Here is a 27,625-nt window from a genome sequence, read left to right as displayed (position 1 = left end):
GTTAGCCGCTGCTAACAGGAAGTGGAATAATGAGGACGGACTAAGGCGCAGGAATTGGCGAACAGCAGCGAGTTCAAACATTGACCCTTATAGCCTTTGCAACACTTCCCTCTGAAACAGGTAACGTGAACGGACTGTAACTTTAGTGCGTGTAAACGTTCATCCAGGTGTTCTTCTGCACGTCGTCTCTGTGTTTGCGGTGGTCTGTTTCCACGTCTCGTGGGCTCCTCGCGGCTTTGTATCGGCTCAGACAGCTCAGACATGGCTCAGTGTGCTTACATTACCGAACAGCAGACCAGGGACAGACAAAAACACCAAAGCAGTTCTTTATTGCAGCTCAGGTGAGGCTAGATGTACTAAAATAGCCTCAGGTATGTGTGCCGTGGTGCTGTTCCTCAGGTGACATATATACATCTTGTCTGCAGCTCTGAGACACTCACTGAAGCTTTTGAAATGGTTTTCATCATATACCTGGCTGTAAACTCACCTGTGATTACCTTCAATAGTGTAATCAATAGAGAGGAAGGGTGAAACAGCAGAAGGGAAAAGAGGGCGGTACCCAGTCACCACTCAATTTCTGTTACTGAATAAACTCACCTTACTCATGGTGTAGTATCTGTATAGTGGAGGTAAAGAAACGGTAGGAAGCTCCTCATCCTCTACATCTTCTTTACAGGTGGAACAAGCAGCCAGCCACCAGTGTACGAAGAACAGCCAAAGGCAGCTATGGTGAGTAAAAACACTGCAGACAGTGTCTTGATGTTCTGTGTAGGTTACTTAAAACTTTCAGGAGGACCAAAGTCTGTCTAGAAGGAAGTTTAATCCTCTCACACTCATCCTGGTAACAGTTTCAGGCTCGTATTTTGGAGAGTCATATCAATTTTTAGGGCTGTTCTTGGTTCCTAACATCCTATATTTAAATTAAATTCATCCCAAAAGTGCACAAAGTTGTTGCCTTCGGTCCTGAGACATGTTCCTTCTGTCTGTAGTTAAACTTGGACAGAGGGCGTTCATATTTGCGGCTCCCGCCTCCTGTAAAATTCACTTAATGTTTCCCTTTGCCTTGAACTATGCAGCCATGTACAGCCTCTGTTGATTGTACACCTGTCAGTCTATAGAGTCCACGAAGTGCTATGACACACAAGTGGCAGCAGATTACTGAATTCAAGCAGAAAGTCAGTCATAAAACTGAATGAAAAATGAGAATGGAAGAAAACCTCACGTAGAAAATAGAAAACCCGAAATGTTTAGCGTTACGACAGAAAGAATTCATGAGCATTAAAAACATACAGTTCAATAATAAAGTGGTAACATGAGACAGAAGGACAAAGACGAGACAAGTGTATAAAAGTATGTTCTGCTACTTCTACTGCCATCTTTATTCTTTGTTATATAATTCTCCCATTGATTTCAGTTTTGCGTTCTTTGAGCGCAATATCTCGCGTTCTTTCTCTCTCATTTAATATTTGCATATGTGTGTCTTATTTCTTTCTCCTCTGTAATAAAAGCAAAACAATTATTTAATTAAGCTGGGACAGCTGATGTATCTTCATTGTGCTTAGTTTAGCGCTGCACATTAAAGTAATACAGGCCAAACTGGTCTTGTCGCTTCTGCTTTCCTCCTCTTTGCTTCAGTCTTCAACGGTGGATCTCAAGACAAAGGAGGAGAAGGATGCAGAGCTGGACAAGCGAATTGAAGCTCTGAGGAAGAAGAATGAAGCTCTGATGAAGAGGTACCAGGTATGGAAAGATTTTACACACTAAATGTATCTTTAATACTACCATCTTCATGTTGATAACTGTCATCACCGAAGAATGATGACATCCCCAGAATATCTCACAACACAACGATTCAGTTCTACATAACAGCAGCTTGTTTTACTACATTAGTCAAAGTTTATACTGCATACTCAAGACGAAAGCCAAGACAAATTAGGACTGTGGTTAAAAAATATTTCAACAACTTTTTTTTTTTTTTTTTACAAGTTTGCTTAATGAACTCAAGTTTGAAATACCTTAAAATCTTAAGTGGCCTTTATAAACATTCAGTGGAGCCAATCATGCTGTGTGTGCACCAAAAGACCTGTTTTGAATCAGGAAACCCTGAATAACTGTTTTTTGTTTGTTTGTTTTTATTTGTTTTTAAACCATTTGTCTCTTCTGATTTCATTTATTCATGGCGAACTCCCTGCGTTTTCATCTTATTTGTCAGGATGTTGAGGCCAGCTGATGTTTCAGGATTTACTGCTACTCATTTCTATTTCTTAAGAAATTCTTCACTTCATGAAGCTGAATGAGCAACATGGTCTCGTCAAAAGATTTGGGAGTTAAATAGTTGTCATATGTTTTATTTCATTAGATTTGTAACCACTGAAATATGATGAGAAATGTTTAGAAAACCATATTGTTCTTTTCAGGTCTCAGATAAGATACCAGCACAGCTTCTCTTGAGCTTTACATGTACAGACTGAGAAATACAAAAAAAAAAGTGTCTGAAGGATGAAACACAATATCATCAGTTCAGAGCGATCAAAATAATTTTCTTTTTAATTGGAAAATAGATATTCTTTTCCCGTAAACAAACAGTTTTTATTTTCCCCGATATTAGTAGCTGTCGTATTCCCTTTGCGCATTGCATTGTGGGATAAAAGTGTCCATCAGCTGCACACAGATGGCTACTTCACTTAATCTTCTCACTTTTGTCGTATGAACACAGAACACACCCCAGACCTGTTTGTCTTTGGTGCATTTCTTATTAAGCATTGGTCTCACTGGGCTCCTGTATTTATTTATTTTTTAACAGGAAATAGAGGAAGATAAGAAGAAAGCAGAGCAGGAGGGCATTGCGGTGACAACACCTCGTAAGCCCCGCCCCCATGAGCCGAAGCAGGAGAAAGAAAACTTCACTGTCACAGTCGACCTTTCTAAAACAACAGGGGTGAGAAATCAAGTCGAACTGAACATCCTTTGTTTAGTGGCGCAGGTTCAGATTATGTTGTACTTCCATCACTATCAGACACATCTCTCATTTAATTTGTAAAGCACAGCATAAAACAACAGGGCCGACTAAAGTGCTGTACAGTCAAACCGTGTAAGAGATGAACGCGTCTGGTCTTCTGACTCGAGAGAATGTCACAGGCCTTGTGCGTGCAGCAGTTCAGACAGATAAAATGGAAAATAAAGGATTTTAAAATTAATCCGTAAACTGGAAGCCAGCAAAGAGAAGCGAGCTGCTCTCGCCCGCTCGCACCAGATAAAAATCAAAACAGAGTGTACTGGTGCAGATCTGGTGTCAGAACAGAAGGAAAGTGTGTTGTGGGCAGGTGCTAGACTCTAACTGGGCCACATATGTAGGAACTTCAGTCATCATTACACACAGCTATTTTTCTTTTTTATTGGATTTTCTGGAATTTAAAATGATTAAACATATATTTCACTTCTTTGACACAAAGTAGTGATGGAAGACGTTTACCTGTTTTTACAAATCATGGCAGGGATTCCTACTGATTACAAATCTGTAAAGGTAATTTTCCTCTAACACTCTTCTGCTGCCACTTTGCTTTCAAAGGCCTGAAGTACTAAGCCTAGGATGGCTGGAGAGAACAGTGAAGCAGCAGGCATAAAATTAGAGCACAGCACACACTAAAAATACCCAAAGTTACCCTGTGAGAGTTCATGAGATGAGTTTTCTCTTTAACGTGGTTATCCATTCATGCAGCTCTGCTGGGCAAAAATGGGATTTTAAAAAAGCATGTCAGGTAATTGTCTGGAAACAGAGCTGAGGTGATTGTACCTGCTGTACTAACATAATGTTGTTAACGGCAGATGTTTGTGCAGAATGAACTTTAGCCAGCTTATTAAAGTAGCGATCATACTGGAGAACTGTCTGTGTAATCGGTTTATCCAGCTCTTTCTGCTCAGTATGCAGATCATCTCTGTTTGTTAGATCTATCCTTTTCTCCTGCAGACAAACAGGATTTAAGCGTGCCTTGTGAACACAAATTAGACAAATTGGATACATTTGTCTGAAAAGGAGAAAAAACATGGATTGCATATAATGGATGGATGTAGCCATAGCGACATTGACTCAGATTTTTCTGAAGCCTGCATTTTGGCTGCCAGGATGTTGGGGGGTTTGTTGTTTGTTTGTTTTTTGCTTGTTTTTGAGCCAAAGGTTTCCTCCTTTGGGGTAAAAAGAGTGCAGTTCTAAATGATCAGCTAAGCTTGCCAAGCTGCACCTGTATATTGTACAGGTGCACCAGAAAAATGCCCAATAATTAGTAACAGAGTAACAATACTTGAATTGACCTCATGGACACATGGACGGGTGAACTATTCAGAGACTAGATTTCATACCAGGCTGTAAACATGTTTGCTTCTGCTGTAAAGGTGGTCATTTTAACGCAGGGACTCACTTTAGGGTGCAGCCTCAAGTGGTCAGTAGAGGAACTGCAGGGAAGTTAGGAAAAACCTGCATGTAATTTATGTAACTGGAACAATATGTCAAACCTTCTATAGAACAACATAATGATTCTTGTAGAGCTGCATTCATGGCCCATTGGTTAAAATCAGGGTTTTTTAACGCTCTGTTTTTGGTCACATCCAGTTCCTGAGGGAAATCCCCCCCCCCCCATTAGCCATTTAGTTTGCCACGTTTCTAATTAGTCTCCTGTGGGCTGAAGAAGCTGCCGGTAAGCAGATCCAGGAGGGATATAGGTGTAAGAGTGGAGTGAGCTCCTGCTGAGATCCAGATTGCCTCAGAAAAGACTACCGATCACTGCCGGCACCTAGATTTCAACCTGAAAAGGTTATAAGACAGAAAAAAAGGCCAGGAGAACAGCAGGGGGCTGACTGCTCCTCACGAGCGCCTGTCTGACTGGTTAAAGGGTTAATCTGGGCCCATTAGTCTGTTGGACCTTTTCTGAAGAGGCCTTTGAAAACCTGATGAACGACTGTGGCCTCTTTCTGTCTCATCACTCAGCCTCTCAGAGTTCATCATGTTGTAGCTCTTTGCATAATCCATAGCCCAGATTAGCCTTTACTTCATGTGACATTCATTCATTAGATTGAGGAGATGGAGTTGAATTTGTAAGTGTAAGAGTTGAGCTGTTCCATTTCCTGAGTTGAAGACATTATTTGTTTTTTGAAGATGATGTGGTGTTATAATCTTCACCCTGTAAGTCCTTTTATTTCCTAAAAATTACCTCATGCTATTGCTTGCACTTTTTTTGAAATATTCTCGAAATATTAACATTTCTGACAATACTGAAAAAAGTAATTGCATAATGTAATGTATTATATTACGTATTACCATTATTACACCATTAATATTATGTAATAATGGTGTGTTTGCAGGCAGCAGCAATGAAGGTCATTCTCCTTCTTTTCCAATGAGCTGCTGTCAAGCTGTCTAATTTAAAGTGTGAATAAAATGTGGCTTTGTCTGACTTCTTATGAGCTCTACTGCTGATAAGTACCCTTTTTAACTCATTTAACTCAGATTTTTTTGACAAAAATCTAAATGAAAAACTTCAATTTTACACCATAAATCAGACAAACGTTTATTTTCTTTTGCCATGCGCTGTAACTCTTCTGGCACCACAAAAATTCAAAATATATCCAAAACAGATCTTTCCCTCACTCGTCTGTTGGAAGTTAGATCTTATCATTTATTGGTAGCCAAATATAACTTATAGGGGTGGCTTATATGGGTAACTAATATGATCTAAAAGTTGTTACTGATCCACATTATAACAGGCTAAAATGGACACTTAGGTGTTTTAATTAGTCAGAGACTCAGAAATAAAGATGGTGTTTTTAAACTACCACATATGTCATGTTGAGCAATCCCCTCAATGCTCCGTCCTCAATGAAAGTCTGTGTGTGTGCTGCTTACAGGAGAAGAGAGTTGTGAATGAATGGAGACCGGGAACTCCTCGCGGCCGGAAGACATCAGAGGAGAGCGACAGCCACAGAGGGCAGAGTGATGGCCGCAGCCCCCCCAGGAGGACCGGGTCTGGGCGAATGGGTCGGGGAGGTCAGAGAGGAGGTGGTGGTGGTGGAGGTGGAGGAGGAGGAGGAGGTGGTGGTGGTGGTGGTGGTGGTAGTGGTGGTGGTGGTGGAGGAGTAGGACAAGGAGTAGGAGTAGGAGGTGGCAGCGGGGGTCGCCAAGACAGGAGAGACCGGGAACCGAGAACACCCAGAGATGGAGAGCCTGGTGAACCAGGTGGCCATGGACGCAGAGGAGGAAGGAGAGGAGGAGGAAGAGGAGGAGGAGGAGGAGGAGGAGGAGGAGGAGGAGGAGGAGAAGGGACACCAGGAGGAATAGACAGGAAATCCAAGGTGGGTGAGGATGAACTGTCTGAGGGAGGTTTTCACACAGGATGCAGCTGCATGCTGCACGATGCAAGACACTGAAGATAATACATTTAGAGTGTGACTGTGTGGTATACGTGGTAGTGTGAATACTTCAAATCATGTATCAATATCAGTGAAGTCTCATGGGGCTTCATTTATTAACTGTTAAAGTCAATTCAGAGCTAGCTCTATGTGAGGTATGAGAATGTGTCACTTTTGTTGTCATATATTAACAAATTCATATTTGCGAAATAATAAACGAAAGATGACTTGATGATCTATAAACCGAGCTAATCCTTATCCAGTTATGTGTCTTGTTTAAATCATAAATTCGAGTGTGCGACCTGTGAATGTTCAAAGCTTGTTCTGTTCTTGTGCTGTTTGAGAATGAACACGTTTTACCGCTTTAAGCACCGAATGTTGAGTTTCAGTATTAAACAGCAGCTGGGAGGATTTCAGTGAGAAGGGAAAAACATGATACAAAGAATTTACATGTGTGCGAAACATCTACAAATGTATTGCTGTAGCCACGTCACATGTTTTAACTTTGGTCCCAGCAGTTTTAATTTTTTAACATAAAAGTACTAAAACTGGGATTTTTGGAAAAATACTGCAGAAAAAAACTTTAATCTGGCTCAAAATCTGCTGCAGTTACTTCCTGGTGGAGGACTTTGTAACATGGACGATGCAGTCATTTTCCAGTGTTGTTAAAACTGCTGTAACATTAACATCCTGTTCAATAATAACTCAAATGTCACAAACTTGCTGACAGGAATGGGAGGAGAAGAGACGACAGAACATTGAGAAGATGAATGAAGAAATGGAGAGGATAGCAGAGTATGAGAGAGGACAGCGGGTATGAAAGTCACTGTTTTTATCAGCTGCCATGTGTCGTAGCGGGTTTGATTTCCTGATATGGATATTACAGACAAGGCTCTGAAAGACGAAAACTATCAACATTATAATAATAATTTTTCTAACCACTCATTTTTATTGGAGATTAATTTACTTAATATAGCAGAGGTGATGTGTAAATGCATAAATTATTGTCCAGTGAGAGGGCACAGATGGATTGTTATGACTGTACACACACCAGATGTGCTTTTTTAATAAGTTGCCATGTTTTTTTTATTTTTTATCCTCTTAAATTAGTATAACATAAGATTCCTATAAGATCAAGTGTTATGAAGCTAACTGTCTCTGCTTTGGTCTCACATTTAAATCGTGTGGTTCCTCTGCGCAGTCTTTTTTTGTTTTGTTTTGTTTTTTTAAAATCAGTTTTTTACTGATTCAGGCTGAACTGAACAGAGTCATTCTGTTTCACAGCAGGATGGAGACAAACCGACCCGTAACTTCCTGGATGACCCGAGACGTTCAGGTCCAGCCCCGGACACGGACCGCAAGGAGGGCAGCCGGAGACATGTACGAAACTGGGGGGGACTGGACTTTGACAATGTGAAGACAGGGTCTGAGCTGGAAAAAGAGTGGACCGTGAGTACTAATTTAAAAATGGAGATCAGTGGTTCTGTTTTTGAGCCTTACCTTTGTGTTTATTTAAACTCCTGTGGTGGAATTATTTACTCTGATTTCTCTGTTCTCTGCAGAGCCGGAGACCTGGTCCCAAAGGCTCTATGGATATGACAATGTCTATGACCGGCCGGGAGAGAGCAGAGTACCTGCGCTGGAAGAAGGAGCGTGAGCAGATAGATGAGGAGAGATTAGCACGCCATCGTAACGCCACAGGCCAGTGGAGACGAGAGTGGGACGCGCAGAAGACGGACAACATGTAAGAGTCTTTGTCTTTTAAAAGTAAACTAAGATCCCATAATTCAAACTGCAGAACATAAAGATGCCAGGAAGTCTTAAGGCAGCCTCTGCACATCCATTCATCCCTCTAGTCACTTTGGTAGAGCATTGAGGGGGCAGGAGCCCAAGCAGAGAAACTCAGACCTCCTCCTCCCCAGCCACCTCCTCCAGCTTATCACAGGCCTCTGCAGAGCTATGAGATAAAACTGTGGCAAAGAAATGGATCAAAAACTGTTCAGAGTCTGAGAGTCGGCACAGTATTGAAGTGGAAGATGCTAACAATCTCATGAAGAGGTGACCAGAAACCTGACAGTGACTTTGATGGAGCTTCAGAAGTCATCTGCAGAGTTTAGAGACTGAGCCGGAGGGACGATCATCTCAGCAGCGCTCCATCAATCAGCCCTTCACCGCAGAGCAGCTGGACAGCTTGCTTGGACTTTGTCAGATGGCATTGAAAGGAGATGCTTCTCAGTGGCAGGGGCGCAGTTCAAGGGAGAATAAATGCAGCAAAGTAGGACGGAGTGTAGTGAGCTGCAGCATTCATAAGGCTTCAGGACAAATCTGACTGTCCTTGGTTGGTCCTGCAAAAGTCCAGACTTAGAAACCCTCCATCTGTTGTGTGTCTGTGGTGAGAAATATTATTAAGTGTCTGAAATAGTGCAGCTTATGTTGGGTCTACTAAAGCTGTGCTACAGAACTTTAGTGACTTTACAAAGATGGAGGGGGAGGAAGAGGTGAGCACGATGGAAGCGTCTGCTGGGATAAAGATGGCGACAGACTGACGTGGCAGAGAGGATGCTAACGTTTGATGTTTGTGTAACCCTGTGGCTGTTTTCACAGGTTCAAAGAGGACCCATATGCGGCCACTGAGGGCATCCCATCGGAGGGCGGCAGGAGAGGCAAGTACACACAGACGCGCACACACACCCATCGCATGCTGTTGCACAACAGCTGGCAGCACAACACAGCAGCTGACCCTGGATCCACCTCCATGCCACGCCTTCGCTCGTCTGACACGATGTCACTCTGCTGTGTTGATGTATACACGTCAAACACCCCACTCTGTATGAGAGGCAACACAGTCGCCCTCCTGAGTAATTAACCTCGTTATGTAAATGCTCGCCGTGTTTCCCCGGAGTCCAGATCAAGCTCGGAGTTGAGCCGCGGTCGTTCCGTTCCGAGGAGTCCGGATTTTCTTTATTGTGCTAACTGACTTTGACCAACATACAAAGCTCAGTGCATGTTTATTTTATTTTTCAAAGGACTGAAGACTTTATTTGACTAGGCAGAGATTTTAATGGTCTTTACTCTGGCTTAGTAGCAAGATAAATGATGTTTACAGAGTTGCAGTGAGTGTTCATGTCAAAACCTTATTTCACAGATAATGTTTTTGGTGTGTGTGTGTTTGTGTGGCAGATGTAGTGTAATGTGTTTGTGTGTCCTCTCTGCAGCGCGGGGGCATAACTCTCGTACAGAGCCTCGGGGCAGGGCCTCAGGTTAGACCACAGCATGGGCCTGAGTCTGAGTGTGTCTGTGTGAAGCAGCTGCACCCAAAACCAGCCTCACCCCTAACTCACATGCCCGACTCACCCTCATGATGACGCAGCCCTTAATGATGTTATAATGACAATCAGCTTAGTCCACTATTGATACCGGCGTTTAATTTCACTTTTTTTAGCTCATGTTAAGACCCGGGGCCTGTAACATTAATCTTTTTCTTATCAGGCTTCACTCCTTAAAGCTGACTGTAGTTACAGCTGCAGTGTGCAGGGTCCAGTTATGTGAGCAGGTCGTTGAATACAGGCGTTCCTGCAGAAAGGTCGAGGCTTAGGTGCCCAGTTTAAAGATTATAGGACTGTTTTAGTAGTATGTCATCGTTTAATGAACTTTAAGAAGCAATACAGTTGGATCTTAAGGATCTTTCTGTTATTGATTCACCAAAGAAAGATTATTATTATTATTATTATTATTATTATTATTATTTTTTAAACTAAAGTCCCTCATACTGTCTGAAATGGAAAAGCACAGGATCCCCTTTGGGAATGTTGTTTTTCCAGAGAACTGATTGGTCAGTATGCAGTAGTTACCATGATCCACCTCCTTAACCTGGAGTTAAACCTGAAGTAAACATGCTTCATGTTACAGGCCCCAGAATTTCCAAACCAAAGGCAAACTGTCTTCATTCAAGGCACTGAAATTAGAAGAATTGTGTATAACTGTGAGAATTAAGCAACAGTAGTAGATCATGTTTTTAATTTTAAATGCAGGTTAATCTTGAGTCTTTGGAAATATCCAAATACTCTGAATCTGTCTCAATTTAACCTTCGGGGACTCTGATGTAAATTTTGACTGCTCTGATCTCTAAAATCACAGACATTGTGACAGCTCGGAGAGGTTTGCCTTTGTGTGAGCAGCTCTAATCTTTCTGTGGCTGGAAACACTTCAGATGCTCCTGCCTGCACACACAGCAACCTCAGGATGTCCAGTGTTTGTGGATGGTCCTCAGTTTTTGTTGCCTTTGGCTGCATGCATGTCTTCACTGTGATTTATCCTTCAGTCCTCTTCAGTCTTGTTGCCTACATCCTTTGTCTCCTCACTGATCCCTTCTTTTCTTTTGTACTTGTATCTGTCTCTTTCTGACCTTTTAATAACATCCTCTCCTCTCTCCCTGTTGAGTTCTTATCCTCCTCCCTCGTCTGAGCTTTTGGTCTCTGCTCTTCTTCCCTCTCTGACTTTGACTCTTTTCCAAATTTCCACATTTCTTTTTTTCCATAAAAAGTCAGCCACATCCTTAAAAAAAAAAGGGAACATGCGACCACCCCAAAGTCAGCTTTTTTTTTTTTCTTCTCTCTTTTGTCTTTTAATGTGCGACACATGGAAAAATTTTGCCTTTAAATTGACTATGAAAGCGTCGGTACCACTGAACATCACCATGTGTTAATGTGCCGCTGGCCAAAACAAGTTAAAGCATGTGGAAGGTCTTCTTTGATACTTGGTTGATCTTCTAACTGTGATTCTTTGTGTCAAACCAGAGTCATCAGATTGAGCATCAACATGTTGGGACCAAAGTTGGTCATAAAAAAAAAAAAAAAAAATGTTATAAAACAAACATTTTGGCTTCAGTTTGACACTGAAAACTCAGTGTGGATATCTCCTGAGACAAAATACTGGAAAAAATTATTTTTTACCTTTTTTCTCCTCCTTCATGTCTCCATTAGCTGGTCACCTAATCAACACCTTTCTTTCACCTTCCGAACAACATCCCTTTTCTCTTTCACTCAAATTTCCAGTTGTAACACTCTAAAGGAGTCCAAAACGAGGTGGCTTTAAAATTTGGACGTTCTCAGTTTTACTTGTAGTCATCCCTCTTCTCTACATCTTTAAAATATTTTCTTTCTCTCATGATATGATTGATGGCTTTCTCAGAGCCATCAATCATAATACACATCTGGCCTTGTCCCAGAGCTCAGACGCACTCTGCAGGAGGCTGACACAGCGGGACAGCAGCTGTCAAGCAAGTTATGACATTAACTCGCAGACCGGAGCGGAGGAATCAGTGGAGGCAGTTTTTATTGAAATGTTTTATTTTTAACATTATTAGATGGACTTTTACATGCCTGGATACTTTCCATCAGACAGCCAGTGGCATAAAGACATGTTTATGACACAACATGTGCCCCCCTCTCCATCTTGAATTTTTATTTCTTACTTTAAAAACCCACACTCCTGTGCACCACTCCTGAGCAGTGATGATGAAACAGCCATCACCTGCTTTCTGCTTTTTTAGATTAAACATCACAGCAGTAAATACTTTGATTTATACTCACCATCGATGTCTCCTTTAGATGACAGTAAGCGACCTCCGAAAGCGCCGACATTCGGCGACTTCCTGTCCCAGGGCAGGAGCCAGGGGCCGAGGGGCGACCGGAGCAGAGGGAGGGGCCGAGGACAGAAGCAGAGCTACAGGTAAAACTTTTCTCACCGTCAGCTGACAGATCCATTTATTTTATTTATTTTAACTTTTTAATGTAATTAATTCCTCATCACAAAGCTGTTCTACAGTGAAGAAACTGAAATCTTAAACACTAAAATGACTTTTAAACTAGTTGTACTGTAGATACTTTCTAGAGACTGTCAGTGAATATTAATATTTTTTTAACAAATGTTCCTCATTTTTCCTTTTTAATAAACATTTTAACAGCTCTTGTTGAGAATTGCGATATTTTTCGGTGCATTTCTCACGCTGGTGCGATGTCCACTGAACCTTTTATTCTGAAACTTTTCACAGCATGCATGACAACCGCTGGGAGGGAGAGAAGGAAGAGGAGGACAAGGAAAAGGAGGAGAAGGAAAAGGAGGAGAAGACGAAGAAAGAAGAGAAGAGTAAAAAGAACGATGAGGAAGAAGAGAAATCTAAACCTCCCACAGTACAGAAGGTAACGGGTTCATCTGGACTTCTATGAATAATAAAGTATCTGTCATGCTGACCGTTACTCCAGAAAAATGGATCCTTTTTCTTTTTGTGAGGTGTGAATTTCTTTTAATTTCTGAAGTGGGACATGAGAACCGGTGCCTTAAATGCTCCTGCCACTCCAACCAAACAGCCCCAAATAAGGCATTTGTTGCAGGATTAAAAAAAAAAAAAAAAAAAAAGATAACTTTGTTTCCATCTTTCCTTAGGTGGAGGAGAAGAATGGAGAAGGGGATGATGATGAATGGGAGGATGCCAGCGATGATGGGGAATATGAGGAGGTGAGCGACTCTGAGCAAAACTCCAAAGGCGACGAGAAGAAGGACATCGGAAAGGAGAAGCAAGCGAAGAGCAAAGAGTCCTCCCCAAAAACTCCCAAACCTCGTTCTCGTCAGACGTCAGCAGGAAGCCCCAAAGATCAACGGACTCCCAGGCCGAAGGTCCACATCCCGCCCCCAGCGGCCGCTCAGGAGTCCCCAGAGGGAGGCAAACCCCTCAGTCCCTTCTCCCCACTGGACGGCCATCAGCCCGTGTCAGACTGGGGGGAGGAGATGGAGTTGCTGTCACCCAGAAGCAGCATGGGAGGCGAGAGCCCGCCGAAACCCTCCAGCGTTGATTCCAGCCCTCCACAGAAGAAGGAGGAGGAGCAGCAGCAGCAGGAGGAAGAGATCAAGAGCCAAGCTGCCAGCTCCAGTGAACCTGCCGAGTCACAGAGCGAGGAGCATGCAGGTAGAATTGTTACCCCACACTGAGACCATAACAGGGAATTATTGTAGCAATTTTCTGAAGCTGCTGCACATGTGCTATACCACTGTTAACATCAAATAATATCCCAGGTGGCTTAAACTCAATAAATCTGATAAATAACGTGGATTTATCAGTTAATAATGCAATAACATTTTCTGAAAACCATTTGTTAAAGTTAGCATTTGTGCAGGGCTATAAAGAGAAGAATCATTGATGCAATTTTACGTGCGTTAATGGGAAATCGCAGAGGAGCTGAAGTGTAAGATGGGAAGGATGGAGAGCTGTGTTAGACCCTCATCACAGGAGAGAAACAGCACTCCTGAATGTAAAGCTTGCGGAGAGTTTTGCATGTCCAGGAGGAGGCCCGGGACACACTGGAGAGATCACGTCTCTCGGCTAGTTTAGGAACGCCTCGGTGTCTCCTTCCTGGCCAGGAAGGAGGAGGCAGCCTCTGCTCGACTCGGATAAGTGGCAGAAAATGAAGCATTTTTACTGTGTTCACAGCAGAGCCATTGAGACACTTCAGTAAATGCAAATATTAACTAAGCGAGCTTAAACTGGGAGCTTGTAAAGCTTCAAATGCTGCAGAAGTGATTGACATTCTGTCTTTATTTCTTTGCTTCGGGCAACTTTAATGTTGTTCTGAAGGCTGAACTTTTACTTCTGTGTCAAGTTGGCGAACATTTCTCCCAGTAGGTCGGCAGAAGTGTCTCAACATAGGACTTTGGGACCATTTAAGCTCTCTGTTGTCCTACAGGAAGTCCCGCAGCATGTCTCCCTTCTGCACAGGGGTGATGCTGCTGCACCTGTGACCCGTAGTGCTCGGTGTTTCTCAGAGACCTTTGGGGATGATTACATAACTTTTTGTTATTTATGGAAAAAAACGGCTCATTTGAAATAATTTTAACATTAGGGAAGGTCACTTTCAGGTTTTAATCTGTTAAATGGACAGCCTTCAGATTTTCCCTTTGTTTCTGTCAAAGATTCAGTCACTGAGGGGAAAATATTCACACCTCTCTCATTTTCTTACCTTGTCTCTTCTGATTTCTCTTTCTGCCTCCGCCCCAACTCCTCTCTGTTCTCCCTTTTGTTTTCCTCCCCTCATCTTCACCTCTTCTCTCCATCCTCGGTGCTCAGCCGTTGATGTTTCGTCTCCTCCGGAAAAAGCTGAAATCCAGGAGATCCAGGTGATGGTGTCAGAACCTGATTCGGCTCCTAAAGACTCACCTACTGCGCTGCCATCTGACCCCGCCCCGTCTGAGGTGAAGGTGGACGAGGATATGCCTCCAGTCCCGTCACAAGGTAATAAAAAATTAACCCCTCAACATAAAACGCACCAGGCTGTTTTCATCCACTGCAGCCTGAACTTTTCTAGGACTCGCCCAACAGACTTGTGTGAGAGTGTAATATCTGGATGCTGTTGTTTTGGAGGAAGGAAGGTTCAGGGTTTAAGCAGTCATCAGTCATTTGCAGGTTTTGTCCTTTTATTGGATAATGGGTAAAAGAAAGACACATGGACTGCTCTCTTTAAAAAGGACATAAAGTATGATTTAAGTCACTCAAAATAATACATGAACTCAGGAGACTCAAAGAGAAACTCACCTCAGCTGCCGCCCCATGTGGGAGTGAAGAAAGAGTGAGGGGTAGGTGAGTGCAGTCCTTATATAACGAGTGACAGGTGAGTGCAATTAAGAGCAAGCACCACACCCAATCAAAGGTGAAGAAAAGAAACAAGGTGCATCTGGTGAAGTGAATGTACTGAAAGGTGAGCCTTTACAACAGCTGTATTAGGACGTTAGCTGGACTTTTAGGACCTCCTACATGTTCCGTCCACACATCTGCTTCACCAAAACCACACAGAGCTTTTCCGATGGTGCAAACGCGTGTGAGAAATGACAGCTATGGAAAATATTCTGACCTGATTCTCCTGAAAATGTCTAAAAGTCACATGTGGAGATTGTCTGCAGCCACATTTGTGACGCTTGTATCTTATTGACACTTATCAGTGTGCAGAAAACTCAAAGAACATCTGAGCCCGAGGTGCTACAAGAGTATTTGGAGATTTTCAACTATTAATTTTTTTTAATTAAAGCTACAGTCGCACTAAGACAACAGTGGTTGGGGACAGTAGCATGAGCTCAATTATGTCAGTCCTGTCCAACAAACTTGTGATGTTGTTGCTTTTGAAAATCTGCAATTACATACAGTCCTTTTGTGATTAATGCAGCAACTAACTGATGAATTATGCTGAAAATCCCAGAGACTCAGGAAACTTCCAGTGATATTAAATATAACCTGAAAACAACCAGCTGGCAGAAAGTTGAGTCCTCTATTGCAGATGAGCCCAGAGTGACTCAGACTGAGGAGTTTGCAAACCTTCACCAGTCTGTATGAGAGTGACTGCAGCTGCCTGCAGACGGGTGTTCTCCTGCCAGCCGACCCGTGCAGTCACCTTTTGATTGAAGCTGGTCACCCAGAGGTTGAGGATGTTGCATCCTCAACCTCAGAATTGGTTCAGTGCATCAACCAGGCTACAGTTTTTTCCAGGCACATAAAAGTTGCAGTCTTATTTTTGCTCTAGTGTGACTGAGACAAAAACAAAGACGTGCACATATTAAAATGACTGGTTATTTCCGCTGCTTTAATTTATCCTAAATGAAGAACCAGAACATTAGAACCAGATTTATTATAGTTTGTTTTTTCATTAATCTTTCATTAGTATTTAGCTTTGTAATTTTCAGAGTGGATTTTCACATTTAAATTAAGATTTTGTTGTTTCAAAATGTTTTTGAGGTTTATTTTTTATAAGTTTCTAGGATGATATAGAGCGACAGGAAAGACGAAGTCAATTATTAATAGTTCAGTCGCAGTAACGTAGATGTCTCAGTCTTAATAAATATCAAAAGAATATCCTTCACATGCTGGGTGTATTGGTTTATTTTATTTAGTTAATACAACATATAATTTCAGTCATTTTACATGTCTTCTCTAAATCTTAGTTTCTGTTACATTTAACTAAAAAATACTTTCTTTAGAGAGTAGAAACATTACACGCTGACAGTCCTGTGGTGTAGTGAGGATCAGCAAACCACATCCCAGCAGCAGCAGCTCTAATCCAGCTGCATCAGGAGGATTAATCCAGGTGCTTCTAATCTCCCGCTTGAACTAACCCAGCATCTGAAATCCTCCCGCGTCACTTTGCAGTTCAGCTCATTTTGAGCTAAATTTTAACTGATGTTAATCTCGATTCAAGTAACGCCTCCAAAAACTGCAGAATTTTTAGCTTCTCACCCAACAACAGCTGATTAGATGCACGCTGGATCCTGCAGTTTATTTATCTCTAATTGCAAAACTAAATATAATGAGACTGATGAGGCTGTGAGAATTTTAAAGGCTGAGTCGAGAGCACTACAGGACAGGATTTTTACTTCATCACAGCTGCAGTTATTTTATCTTTCTTGTGACAATAAAATGGAGGAATTAATGTTGTGGATGCAATGAAAGTATAGGAAACAGGAAACTGCACACATCAAAGGAGCGGAGGAGAAATATTCTCCTTGTGTTTTTCCTAATATAGCACCACGCTGAATGACGCTGTGTTGCTTTGCAGTGGAAATGAGTGTTTTGGTTTTTTTCTGCACTTGAACATCTTTATTTCCCTCCAGATTGCCTTTGAACATAAGCTTTTATTTCATTCTGAATCGAGTGTTGTTGCCTTTTTCTCTCTGACAGCAGACAAACCCGACTCCCCGCCCGCCCCCTCCGTCCTGGAAGCTGAACCAAGCTCGCCTGAACCTTCAGCAGAAAAAGAAGATGACGCACCGCCTGCCGAGAGCGACGCTGCTCCGACAGCAGGAACAGAGCAGTCCTCAGAGCAGCCGTCCTCAGGTGCGGTCCTTATCACTGACTTTGAGACGGTGGCTTACTGTAAGAAATCCCCTGCGCACCTCTAACGCCTCCTCACGCTGTGCTCCTGCTTTTTTTTTTTTTTTTTTTTTTTTTTTTGCTTTTTTGTGATTGTGCTGGTTTTCATTTCCCTCATGGTGTGGCTCTCTCACTCTTTTTGTCTTCGTTCCCTTATAAATAAATCATGACGGGAGCTGTTTGGTGGCCTGACAAACCCAAAGATAGCTTTACATGCTGCTTTTTAAAAAATCTGACCTGCAATTCTACCGCCTCCTTCAACTGATCAGGACCCACTTCCTGTTTTGAAACTCCTCCCGGCTGTCTTCCTGCTCCTCCTCTGATGGACTGAAACTTTTAACTCCACCTCCTTTGTTGGATGTACTCCCCGTGTGCTGTTCCTCCTCCTCTTCCTGTTCTTCCCCAGCATGTAAAACCTTTTGTTTTCATTGTTTTTATGGCTGTAATGAAATTGCTGCTGCTTGATGCACTGCCTGCATTACCAAACCTTTTACTCTGTCTCCTCCTCCTCTTATTTTTTTTGTGCTGATATGAGTGTGTTAATCAGATGATATGATCAGAGTGCATTTGCTGTCTTGCCTGTTTTGCACTCATGGCATCTGTGGAACCAGATCATTTCAGTTAGATCGCTTATAAAATGTGTTTTTAAGTCAAAACATTCAAACTCATAAGTATCCGTTAACGTGCTGCTCTACCCATCAAGGATCTCAGGAGGGAAATCTGCATAATTCAGGCCTGAGGCGCTGAGTTGTTGGTGAACGCTGTGAACAAATCTGGACTTTAGATGGTACACACACTGAGAAGTTGGTGTCTCAGCCAACATGGAGGACGTCTTGTATGTGAGCAGAGCCAAATGAGCTCCATTAAACTCTTTGAGGGTCTTCTTTCTGCTCTGTGGATGGTTAGTTTTTAGCGTAATAGCTTCGTCTGATCAGGTTTGCTCCGCGGTTTTATTTTAGAGTAAAATTTTGTGATAATTATTAGATTAATTATGTGCAAACATGCAGCTAAGTCGTGCATGCTTTGACTTTTTATCTGGTGCCTCTGAGAGAGGTCCACGTTTAATTAGTTAAATAGCTTCCACTTGTCATATACCATCAGGTCAGGGTTTTATCTTGATTCTTGCGGTACTGTAGGCTCTGTGCTGATGCTCATTTGTCTACAACTACACATTTGTTTCTTAAGTGATCTCCAAGGGTCTATCTCTGTAAATAGGCAAGGGGCAAGAGTTTTGTACCTTTCTGGTTTCCGTATATAATCCGTTTGTACTATGTTGGACAATAATGTTTAAGCAGCCTTTGGTGACGTGCAGACAAACGTTCAGATATATATAATTTTATGTATTTGCATTTGTAAACGATGCTGAAATCTTGATATTTGCTTCAAAACTGGAAAAGTGGTGTTTTTAATATGCACGGAGGATGAAGAAAACAGTGGGTGCATAGACAACTGAGCAGTGATATTATAAACCACAGACATGATACTTAAATCTGAGATGTCAGCAAAAGCAATGATGATGATGTAAGAGGGGAAAAGTGGGGTAAAAAGTTTTTAAACCTTATTTTAGGGCAAAGTCATCGAACGTTTTAACCAGTTTCTATCTGATTGGTCAGGTGATTCTATACATGTGCTTTTGTTTTATTTTTTTAAGTCCAAGTGACCACTGGAGTTAAAGTTAGATTAGATATTGCTCTGAAATTAAATTCCCTGGAGGCGTTTTAAGGCATTTTAATTTTGAAATGAATAAACAGCCACTTTTGTATTCATTTACTTTTTAAAACATCTGCATAAGCCCAGAATTTCACAATCCGTGCATCCATACAACAAAGTTCCCCTCAGCCTTACTTATAATTTGTGTTTGGTCCTAATTAATCTCCATGAATATACATGAGACAAGCTCAGAGAGTATTCTGCTGATGGGTCATGTTTGAGATGGCATTTTCTGGATGCACAGAGTAAATACTCCCAGTCTGGGATCCAATCAGCTATTTTCTGATGCTAATAAAACCTGATTAAAAAGCTGTTGTTATTAGTTTTTCTTTTTAATAATCTGCATCCATAAACCCTGCCCCGAGTACAGAAATGGAAGTCTTTCCCCAGATATCAGCTGGCTGCACTGGAAGCCCAGAAAAATTGGCCACTAACTCCAGAGGCCCGATCATCGGAGTATCTGGGTTCTCAGATTATATCCTAATGACCACATGCTTAGCCTGCCTAATCTGCCCAACACAGATTGGAAACTCAAAATATAAGCAGCTCCTAGTCTTGGTGAAGATTATGGAGAGTCCGGTGTGACTCTGGCTTTGAGCTCTGATGGTTCCTTTTGCCATGAATGTGCTGAGCGCCTGCTTCACAACTGGTTTCTGTTTATGTTGCTCATCTCTGTTTAAACCAGCGGTTCTCAGCCTGTGAGGCCAACCTTTAATTTACTAAAACTGAATCGTGGATCTCTTTTTGTTGTTCTGGTGCTGGACGTTGAAGAAAAAAGAGAACAACTGGTTTAAACTTGTTTTTTTTTGTCTGTGTCTCTGAACAACACTGTGCTCCTTTATGCTCCTTTTCTTCATTTGTTGTGACACGTGTCATTACTGCTGGGGTTTATGGGAGTACTGAACTATAAGGCCAACCAGCCCTTATATAGGTGATAGCCCATTATATTACCACTTGTGATTATTTGGATCCAAAGCACTTCATGGTGCCGTGAGTCATGCACCGATGGAGTCACTCACCGTGGTGTGAATCGATGTTTTTCACATTTCCGCCCGTTCGTCTGTTTTTCTGCACACTGTGGTTTAAAAGAGAGCTAAGTGGATAAACCACAGGCTGGACGAAGTCCAGTCATTAGCACTCTCCCTGTACCCATTTATCATGTGACTGGGGTGTTATCACTTTGGCAAATGGCAAAGCTTTAAATAATAAATATTTCCTTTTCTCTGGAACTGTCATAATATGGAAACAGAGATTGAAGTCAGCGTGAGTTGGGCTTAAATTCAGATGGCATGATAAAAGCTAGAAAGGCGATCTGTGGGCGTGGGGTTAATCTCATAAAGTAAAACCAGAGGAGAACCAAATAAAATGGTGCAAACTGAAGGAGGCCTGTTATGCTTCTCCTGGCGCATATATCCTGATACGATGTGGGACGTTAATCTTAAAAATGGCCAAAGTTTCAAAAATTGAGTTGCTTGTTTTTTGGTAAGAAAGTATATGATCATGCTAGTCACAGAAGCTCCACCCATTTTTCTTAAAGGTGGTAGAAGCTAAAACAGGGTCTTATAAATACAGATAAATTAAAGTGTGAGTCATACTAAGCTTCTTTTTTTTTAAAGTCCAGAAATAAACATGGAGCTGGAAATGAGGAGAATAGTTCCACCTGACGGAACCAAGATACCAAGGCTTTAAAATCATAATAATAATAATATGTGAACACACATATTCAACAACATTTTAATTAATCTACTCTTAAGGTATAAGTTAGGTTGTTGCTGCAAAGGATGATTAAAAACAGCAGCCATAAAAAAACAAAGGTGAACGGAGGTTGTTTGGACTTTCGCTGGAGCAAATTTTGACTTTTATTCTTTTATTGTCATAATTTTCTTTTTTTTTTTTTTAGTGAAGATTTGTTGCTTTTCTCTGTCGTTTAATAAGAATAAACCATACATTTTTGGCATTTGGCACAATTTTGACATTTGTATTTGAATTCCTCCATTCGTTTACAATTGAATCGAAATGATTAACACAGAAGATTAGTTGATAACAGCTGCTTGTGCGTTATCTTTATCCAATTAGATCTGGGCCGTTTAAAAACAGACTTTTTTGTTAAATCCAGTTAAATTTTTACCATTTGGACAGAGTACAGCAGTTTTAAAGGATCGCTGCTTTCCTTCTGTTCTGATATAAAAATCCACAGTAGCTGCATTTACACCTCTGATGACTCATTCATGATAAACGGCACAAGTCAGATGAGCTCATGTGGGCTTTGTGTGTCGGTGGTAGTGTGTGTGTGTGTGTGTGTGTGTTGGCGTCAGGGTGGAGATCAGGAAACCAGGGAAATTAGAGGCACAATTAAGCTTTTAAAGGCTTTTCAGAGGAAATGAGCTACAGCCTGCTGGACAGATGATAGGGCTGATACAGTGGAGTCCGTTTGAAGTCTGATTGAATTAAATCGTGTGATGTTTCTGAGGCTCCAGTGTGGAGAGGCTGAATTGTGTGAATCACTCAAGTATTGGCAAACGTCAACATTAAAACGCAAAGATATTGTTATAGCAGTGTTTGCAGAAAGTGCTCAGCAAATAGTGGAAAGAGGTGGCTGTACGGTTTTAAAGAGAAGCTCATGACTCTCTACCAACGCCACTAAAAACCACGTTGAGCATTCTTGTTCTATTTATTAATATGGAGCTACCAGTAGGTAGAATTAGCTTAACAAGTCATGGAAACAACATTAAGACACGGGCTGTTTTGCACTCTTGGTAATGTTTATGGATTGTTGGAAAGAGTCACATGGCTGAGTGAAACCTCCCGTCTTCTAAGATTCTCGAATCCTTTAAAACCTTTTTATCTATTAATGTTATTAAAAGGTAAAACAGTCTAATGTCATGATGTTTTAAAATTCTCAACCAAATGTGAAGAAACAACCTCATTAGGGAATGGAGAGAAATATCAGAAGTTAAACCACGGATGAGAAGTAAACAGGAATACCAGGAGTGCTACTGCATCCCTCAAACCACGCTGCTCATGAGAGGGAAAAATAAATATTGCGTCTTTAGCTCGTGGATACTTTAGCCCCTTTTCCATTAGTACCTACTCGGGTCGGGTCGACTGGTTTTCCATTGCAATTGAGTACCTCCTAATGTGCTTGGCCATTGTCATAGCAACACGTCAGAGCGTCCCACAACGTAATTAATATGTGACGCGAATGCTACAACAATGGTGAACGTCCAGGCAAGAATATACCTGCTGCTCAGTCTGTGGCTTTTCATCAGACTCGGGGACCACGGCGTTGTTTTTTGTAGCCGTTTCCCCTCATTGCCCGGTTTCCAAAAATGGCGGTTTTGATTTTTGTGAACAAGACGCTTTAATGACTCATTGAGTGATGCTGCTGACCAGCCAATCACTGGCATGCAGTCTGATGACATCACATTTTAGTACCTGCTCGGATCGTCTGAAACCCGGGCGAGTAGGTACTAAGAAAGTACCTGGTACCAGGTAATATGACCTAATGGAAAACCCTGAAAACCGTGGTGAACCATGGCAAGTCGTGCTGAGTAGGTACTAATGGAAAAGGGGCTTGTGTGGTTCAAAATTTGTGTTAGATGATATTTGTTGATATGTTTAAAACTAGTTTTCATTTTTCCATTGTGACCACAACTTTATTGACATCTGCAGTATCGGAGGGTGGTGCAGGAGAGTGGCGAGGTGTGTGGTGGGAGTAACAGGTGGGTGATCATCCTCTCCGAGCCCCTGTTTGTTTGCAATGGCGATGGACAGGCTGACAGTTTAGGACAGATAGGAGTCATGACTTTATGATCGTAGTGACAGTGGGGAGCAGGTGGTGGTATGCACAGGAGAGAAGAGGAATAAAGGTCAGAGGCAGGACAGAATAAATGTGTGCGAATAAGAGCAAGACGATGCAACGAGGAGAACATGTAGTGAAGGTAGATGAGTTTAAATACCTGTGGTCAATCATACAAAGCACAGGAGAGGTGAAACGGAGTGCTGGTGGGTGGAGATGCTTTAGACATGTGCAGAGGACGGATAGGAGCTGCCAGGCTGGAGGAAGAGCTCAGAGAAGAATAATGGCTGTAGTAAAGGAGGTGATGCAGAGGGTTGGTGTGACAGAGGATGCCAGAGAGCGATGATCTGCTGTGATGACCCTGAAAGACAGGAATGAGAAACGAGGAGGAAAAAAGAGGTTTACCGACTGTGTGTCTGTGTGGTGACATCATTTCCTGAGTGGTTGTTCCTCCATGGCATCAGCTGGAAGCAACATGAAAAATGAACTCGCTCGATATTAAAATGTATTAAACTGCCTCTCAGATTTAATTACTCATTAACTAAAAGCTACAGGACGCCGTTCCGGATCTTTCCAGCCTACTTTAACCCCTTCCCTTATCTTTCCGTCTTAGTGGGAAAGTGCCACGCCGGGGACGTGAAATCAAACCGCTGTTTGTGACTCAGGGATCAGGATGTGTTCTGATCTGCTCTGTGAGGCTTTCTGCAGCTGCGCGAGTTCATATTGATCACCAGCTTCTGTGCATGTGATAATTTCTCCCATTGAGCCACAGAGTGGCTGAATACGCTCGGTGATGGCTGCAAATGTTCAGCCTTTATGGTAGTCTGAAGTGCTTTGGGTAAAAGGCACGTTCTCTAGGCCACACACTTTTAAACATCCTCCTTTTGTTTGTATCAACAGACTGAAGCTGCAGCACGTCTGAGGATGGATGGAGGAGGAGGAGGAGATGGATGCATCACACTACTCATCCGTGACCACTGCATATCTAAATTTGTTTTAAAAAACAGGAAAAAAATGACTTCATCCATGATAAGGAGGTGGAGGAGGAGGAAGTGTGCATCGCCTCCACGGACCAACCTCTTCTTAGTGCTCTGAGCTGTGATCAAACACCCCCTCCCTTTGCTTCACCTCCCCTCTCTCTCTGTAGTACTGAGACATCAAACGTAAAATGTCCATCAGTGTCTTGGTTTAAAAATGGCGACTTCTCTCTACAGACTCGTTTTCTCTGCTCTGAGAGAACATCTGTGTTCACGTGTATGAATGTTAGCACAGGAGGTGATTTAAGACATGCTAAAGGGGGAAAAAGTCACTCTAACACTGCCCCGAGAGCCTCACAGAGGTCGTTTCTGCCTCAGAGATTCTGCTGAAGTTACAGATGGTAACGTGGATTACTTCACTGCCTGGATTACTTCAATGCTTCACTGCATCCTTTTTGTCCCGCAGGCTCTCATCCCCATTGATCACCCCTTAACGAAGAAGCCGGCTGCTGAGCCCAGCCTGTATAAGGTCGATGTGGTCTCTCCTCTCAGGACCAGGAACCTGAATTTCTCCACGGGAAAAAGACAATCATTAACCTCCAACTTCCTCAGTGATTGATTGATTGGCTAATAAGATGAGTGAATCCAATCGTCCGCAGAATGGGGCGATCGCCGTCCTGTTTCTAACACAGTTACAGGAAGCAAGAAAATGGTGATTGACACAAATATTGACCACGCTTAAACTGATATCCTGTAAGAGGATCTCAGCCACATTAATCAATGAAAAACAAATCTGCCTTTTCCTCAATTATATTTTCTTGATGCTGTTGAAATGAAAAGGCAGGACTACAGCTGCCAGACCCAGTTAATGTTGAGCTTTAAGCAGAGGTGACAGGTGTTTGCTAAGCTCGCTTCTTTCCGATCACAGTTTCCGTCTTTTCCATCACGGTGATTCTAGCTTTTCCGATCTGTCCCAAAACGTCACGCTGCAGTTTCACCGCTTCATTTTTTTAAGGTGGCGGCACAGATGACGCAGATTTAATGAAATTTTAATTGATCATGTGATTCAGATTCAAACTCGGCTCTATCATTTAATTTTTCCATCGGCTCATTTTGTGTCGAACGATATCGAACATAATAATATCATATAATGAATTGTTGTTTGTAGTAGATGGTGGCAGTAAAACGGCGCCCTTTTTACTTAATGTTTTTAAATAATGTTGGCGTTTTCCATCCATAAGTCTATTTTCTGACGCTTATCCAGGTTCGGGTCACAGAGGCAACAGACTGAGTAAAGAACCCCAGACTTTTCTCACCCCGACCATCTTTTCCAGCTCATCCATGGTGACACAGTCGTTCCCAAGCCAGCCAGGAGATTTTATCAAGTTTTTATCACTAAATATGAATTTTAATCAACATTTAAACAAAAATGTGTTGTTGGAACTGCACAGACTCACTGTGCAACAACATAAGTGGTATCTTTGAATTATTTGGGAAGACACTTTTCATAAAGATTAATTTATTATGTGGATACCTTTTTGATCAAATCTGAAAACACAAAAATTTCACTTCAGAATTCTGTGAAAATCACATTTTTGTGACATTTTTACCCTAAAGCTGAAATTTGTTTGTCCTCAGAGGCAGCAGACATCAGCAGTCTCTCTTCAGTCGTGTCACTATGTTGAGCGTAACACTGATCTGAGTTACAAAGAGATTCACATATTCAAAACACAGGAATCCACCGGCTGTATAGTTGCGGTGTTGCTGCAGGCGTAAAGCAGAGGGGTGTTTAAAAGGCACAGCATCGAGCCGCCACGTCTTCATCTGCATAAAGTGGAAGTTTAGGGTTCTTTGTGCAAATCAGGAGCGTTCACTCCAACACGAGGTCTCTGGGAAGTCGTGGAAAATTGTGAAATTAACCCCTGTGAGTCTGTAATGAAGACTGATTCAGCAGGCATCATTCTCCCTGCACTGGGTGCAGACGACTCGCGGTCTTGATTTTGGTTTTAAATCCAGGACTGTGGAGGTGTTCACCCCTTTTCTCTATCGTTCCATTGAAAGGCCGTCTGTGAGTTTAAATATCAGGAGGTAAGGCGTGCAGTAGAGGGTTAAAGGACAAACTCCCAACAAGACCTCAAACCTCAGTTTGACCCATTTCTGGACTCGTCAGCGAGCTGCAGCATGTTTTAAGTGTCCAGATTAAAATTAGTGAAACTGAGGTTTGTCTGCGTGTTCCCCACGTTTCGTTCCTTTTTTTAGTTTTTGGTCTTCAGGACTGGAACGCCACCACAAACGAACCCTTCCTGTAAATGTTAATCAGCTGCTGCTCACCTGCTTTACCTGAAAGAATCATGTGACCTACTCGGGTCTTCTCTTTATTTCAAATCTATCAAAATCAGTTATGTACTCAGAAAAAAAATCACTCCAGTTGATGATTTGATTATGTCATTCTCTCTGATATTGCATTACATTTAGGCGACTACACTTTGCCCGGCCCTCTTAGGACTCGCTGCCTCCAATGTATGAAGTTTGTTTTGTTTTTTGGGATTAAATGCAAATGTTTTAAACAGTCGTTTGTGAATGAAACTGTCTCCCTCTTTTTGTTCTGATGGTTTATTTTGGAGTGAATCTGCTCTCTCATACCTCAGCGGGCCAAGGGCTTCAGAGTGAGTTTGTTTTCTCAGCTCGCATCAGCCGGAGCGTTGAACCTGTGGCGTTTAAACACACGTGGATGAGTGGGGATGCTTTAATGTTTTATGTATTCTGTATCCGAGGAATAAAAGTGATGCCTCTGGGTTGAAAGAAAACTGCAGTATGTACAGTTTTATAAAAGGAATTGTTCCAGCATTGAATGTCTGTGCAAAATGCAGCCTGTGATCCCTGAAGTTTCCTCGTCTTCCTCTTCTCTGCGGTTTGAGCAGGTCGTGGTTGTGTGTGTTAGTCCGGTCTCCATCACAGTCCAGTTCCTTTATCGGCTGTTCAGATTCATATTGCTGCATCTTAGCACGCATGTTTAGGTAAAGCCAGTTTCAGTGGTTCACCTCCTGAGCCCAGCAGGCAGCGGATATCTAATCACGTTTTACTGTCCAGCGTTCTCGGTCTTCGCCCACCTGCTGATTCTCTTGCAGCAGCCTGTGCAGCAGGGGCGTCTCCGGGCAGGTTTTCTCCTTCTCCGGGACGACTGACAGGAAATCAAAATAATCAGAGACGCTGTAGGGAACTAATGGAGAGTAAGCTCTGCGTTCCCCGGCTCAGGATCTGCTTTGTCAGAGGAGGTGATTGCCTCTTCCATCCAAGATCTGTCTGAGTGTGACTCTGAGAGCAAGTTTCACCTCATTTTTCTGAATCCCAAGTTCATCAAGCTTCTCTGAAAACACAAATGTAGAAGGCATACAAAGAGATGTAGCTTCTGTTTTTTCTAATGTTATGAAAGACCTTGATGAGAAATGTCCACATCAGAGAGGGAAGGAGCATCTAGACGCTTGTACAGCTTTTAAAAATGTGTTCCTCAATGAAATGAAAAGCAAACTGTTGCTTTATCTGTTTGTGTTTTATTCATTCAGCCAATAAATGTTTTCTCTCTCTGAAGTCTAATGTGTTTATTCTGCACGTGAGGAAATGATTAACAATGCTGGTAATATTTCCTACATAACAGAATCTGGATCACCGACACCGTCTCTGCTCCGTTTGTCCGCCATCAAGACGCATGAATTCAGGTCCTGCTCGCAGACACAGTCCCGCACTGAGAAGCCGTTCTGCCTCTGCACATACGAGCACCAGAGCTCTTGTTTGAACCTTGTGACCTTGCTCGCTGCAGGACAGGAAGACAAACGG

At 42.2% G+C, this 27,625-nt stretch overlaps 1 protein-coding gene and 1 long non-coding RNA gene across 2 annotated transcripts; one reads left to right on the top strand and one right to left on the bottom strand.

Moving 5' to 3' along the window:
• ccdc9 (coiled-coil domain containing 9) lies at positions 1–27,379 on the top strand. The gene is made up of 17 exons (XM_039622817.1): positions 1–120; positions 677–729; positions 1,636–1,740; positions 2,804–2,938; positions 5,899–6,049; positions 6,173–6,342; positions 7,130–7,213; positions 7,684–7,848; positions 7,962–8,143; positions 9,004–9,062; positions 9,615–9,659; positions 12,009–12,129; positions 12,452–12,599; positions 12,844–13,363; positions 14,519–14,683; positions 17,114–17,269; positions 23,715–27,379. Exons 2-17 carry the CDS (start codon positions 727–729, stop codon positions 23,717–23,719), a joined length of 2,214 nt encoding a protein of 737 aa, XP_039478751.1. The 5' UTR covers positions 1–120; positions 677–726; the 3' UTR covers positions 23,720–27,379.
• LOC120443652 lies at positions 13,201–14,838 on the bottom strand. Its single transcript, XR_005615566.1, has 3 exons — positions 14,719–14,838; positions 14,412–14,548; positions 13,201–13,333 (listed from the first exon to the last, which is right to left on the bottom strand). It is a non-coding gene; the product is annotated as an uncharacterized LOC120443652 (long non-coding RNA).
• Positions 27,380–27,625: the final 246 nt, after the last annotated feature.

Source organism: Oreochromis aureus, linkage group 14 (genome assembly GCF_013358895.1).
Source record: "Oreochromis aureus strain Israel breed Guangdong linkage group 14, ZZ_aureus, whole genome shotgun sequence".
Taxonomy (NCBI): Eukaryota; Metazoa; Chordata; class Actinopteri; order Cichliformes; family Cichlidae; genus Oreochromis; species Oreochromis aureus.
The sequence above is the reverse complement of the archived record's forward strand: the minus strand, read 5'-3'. Positions and strand labels throughout refer to the sequence as shown.

What these genes read in the sequence shown, in the direction of transcription:
- ccdc9 (XM_039622817.1), top strand. An exon ending in GAATAGACAGGAAATCCAAG is followed by an intron (nt 6,343 to 7,129) that starts GTGGGTGAGGAT and finishes ACTTGCTGACAG; the next exon opens with GAATGGGAGGAGAAGAGACG. An exon ending in ACAGAGCGAGGAGCATGCAG is followed by an intron (nt 13,364 to 14,518) that starts GTAGAATTGTTA and finishes CTCGGTGCTCAG; the next exon opens with CCGTTGATGTTTCGTCTCCT.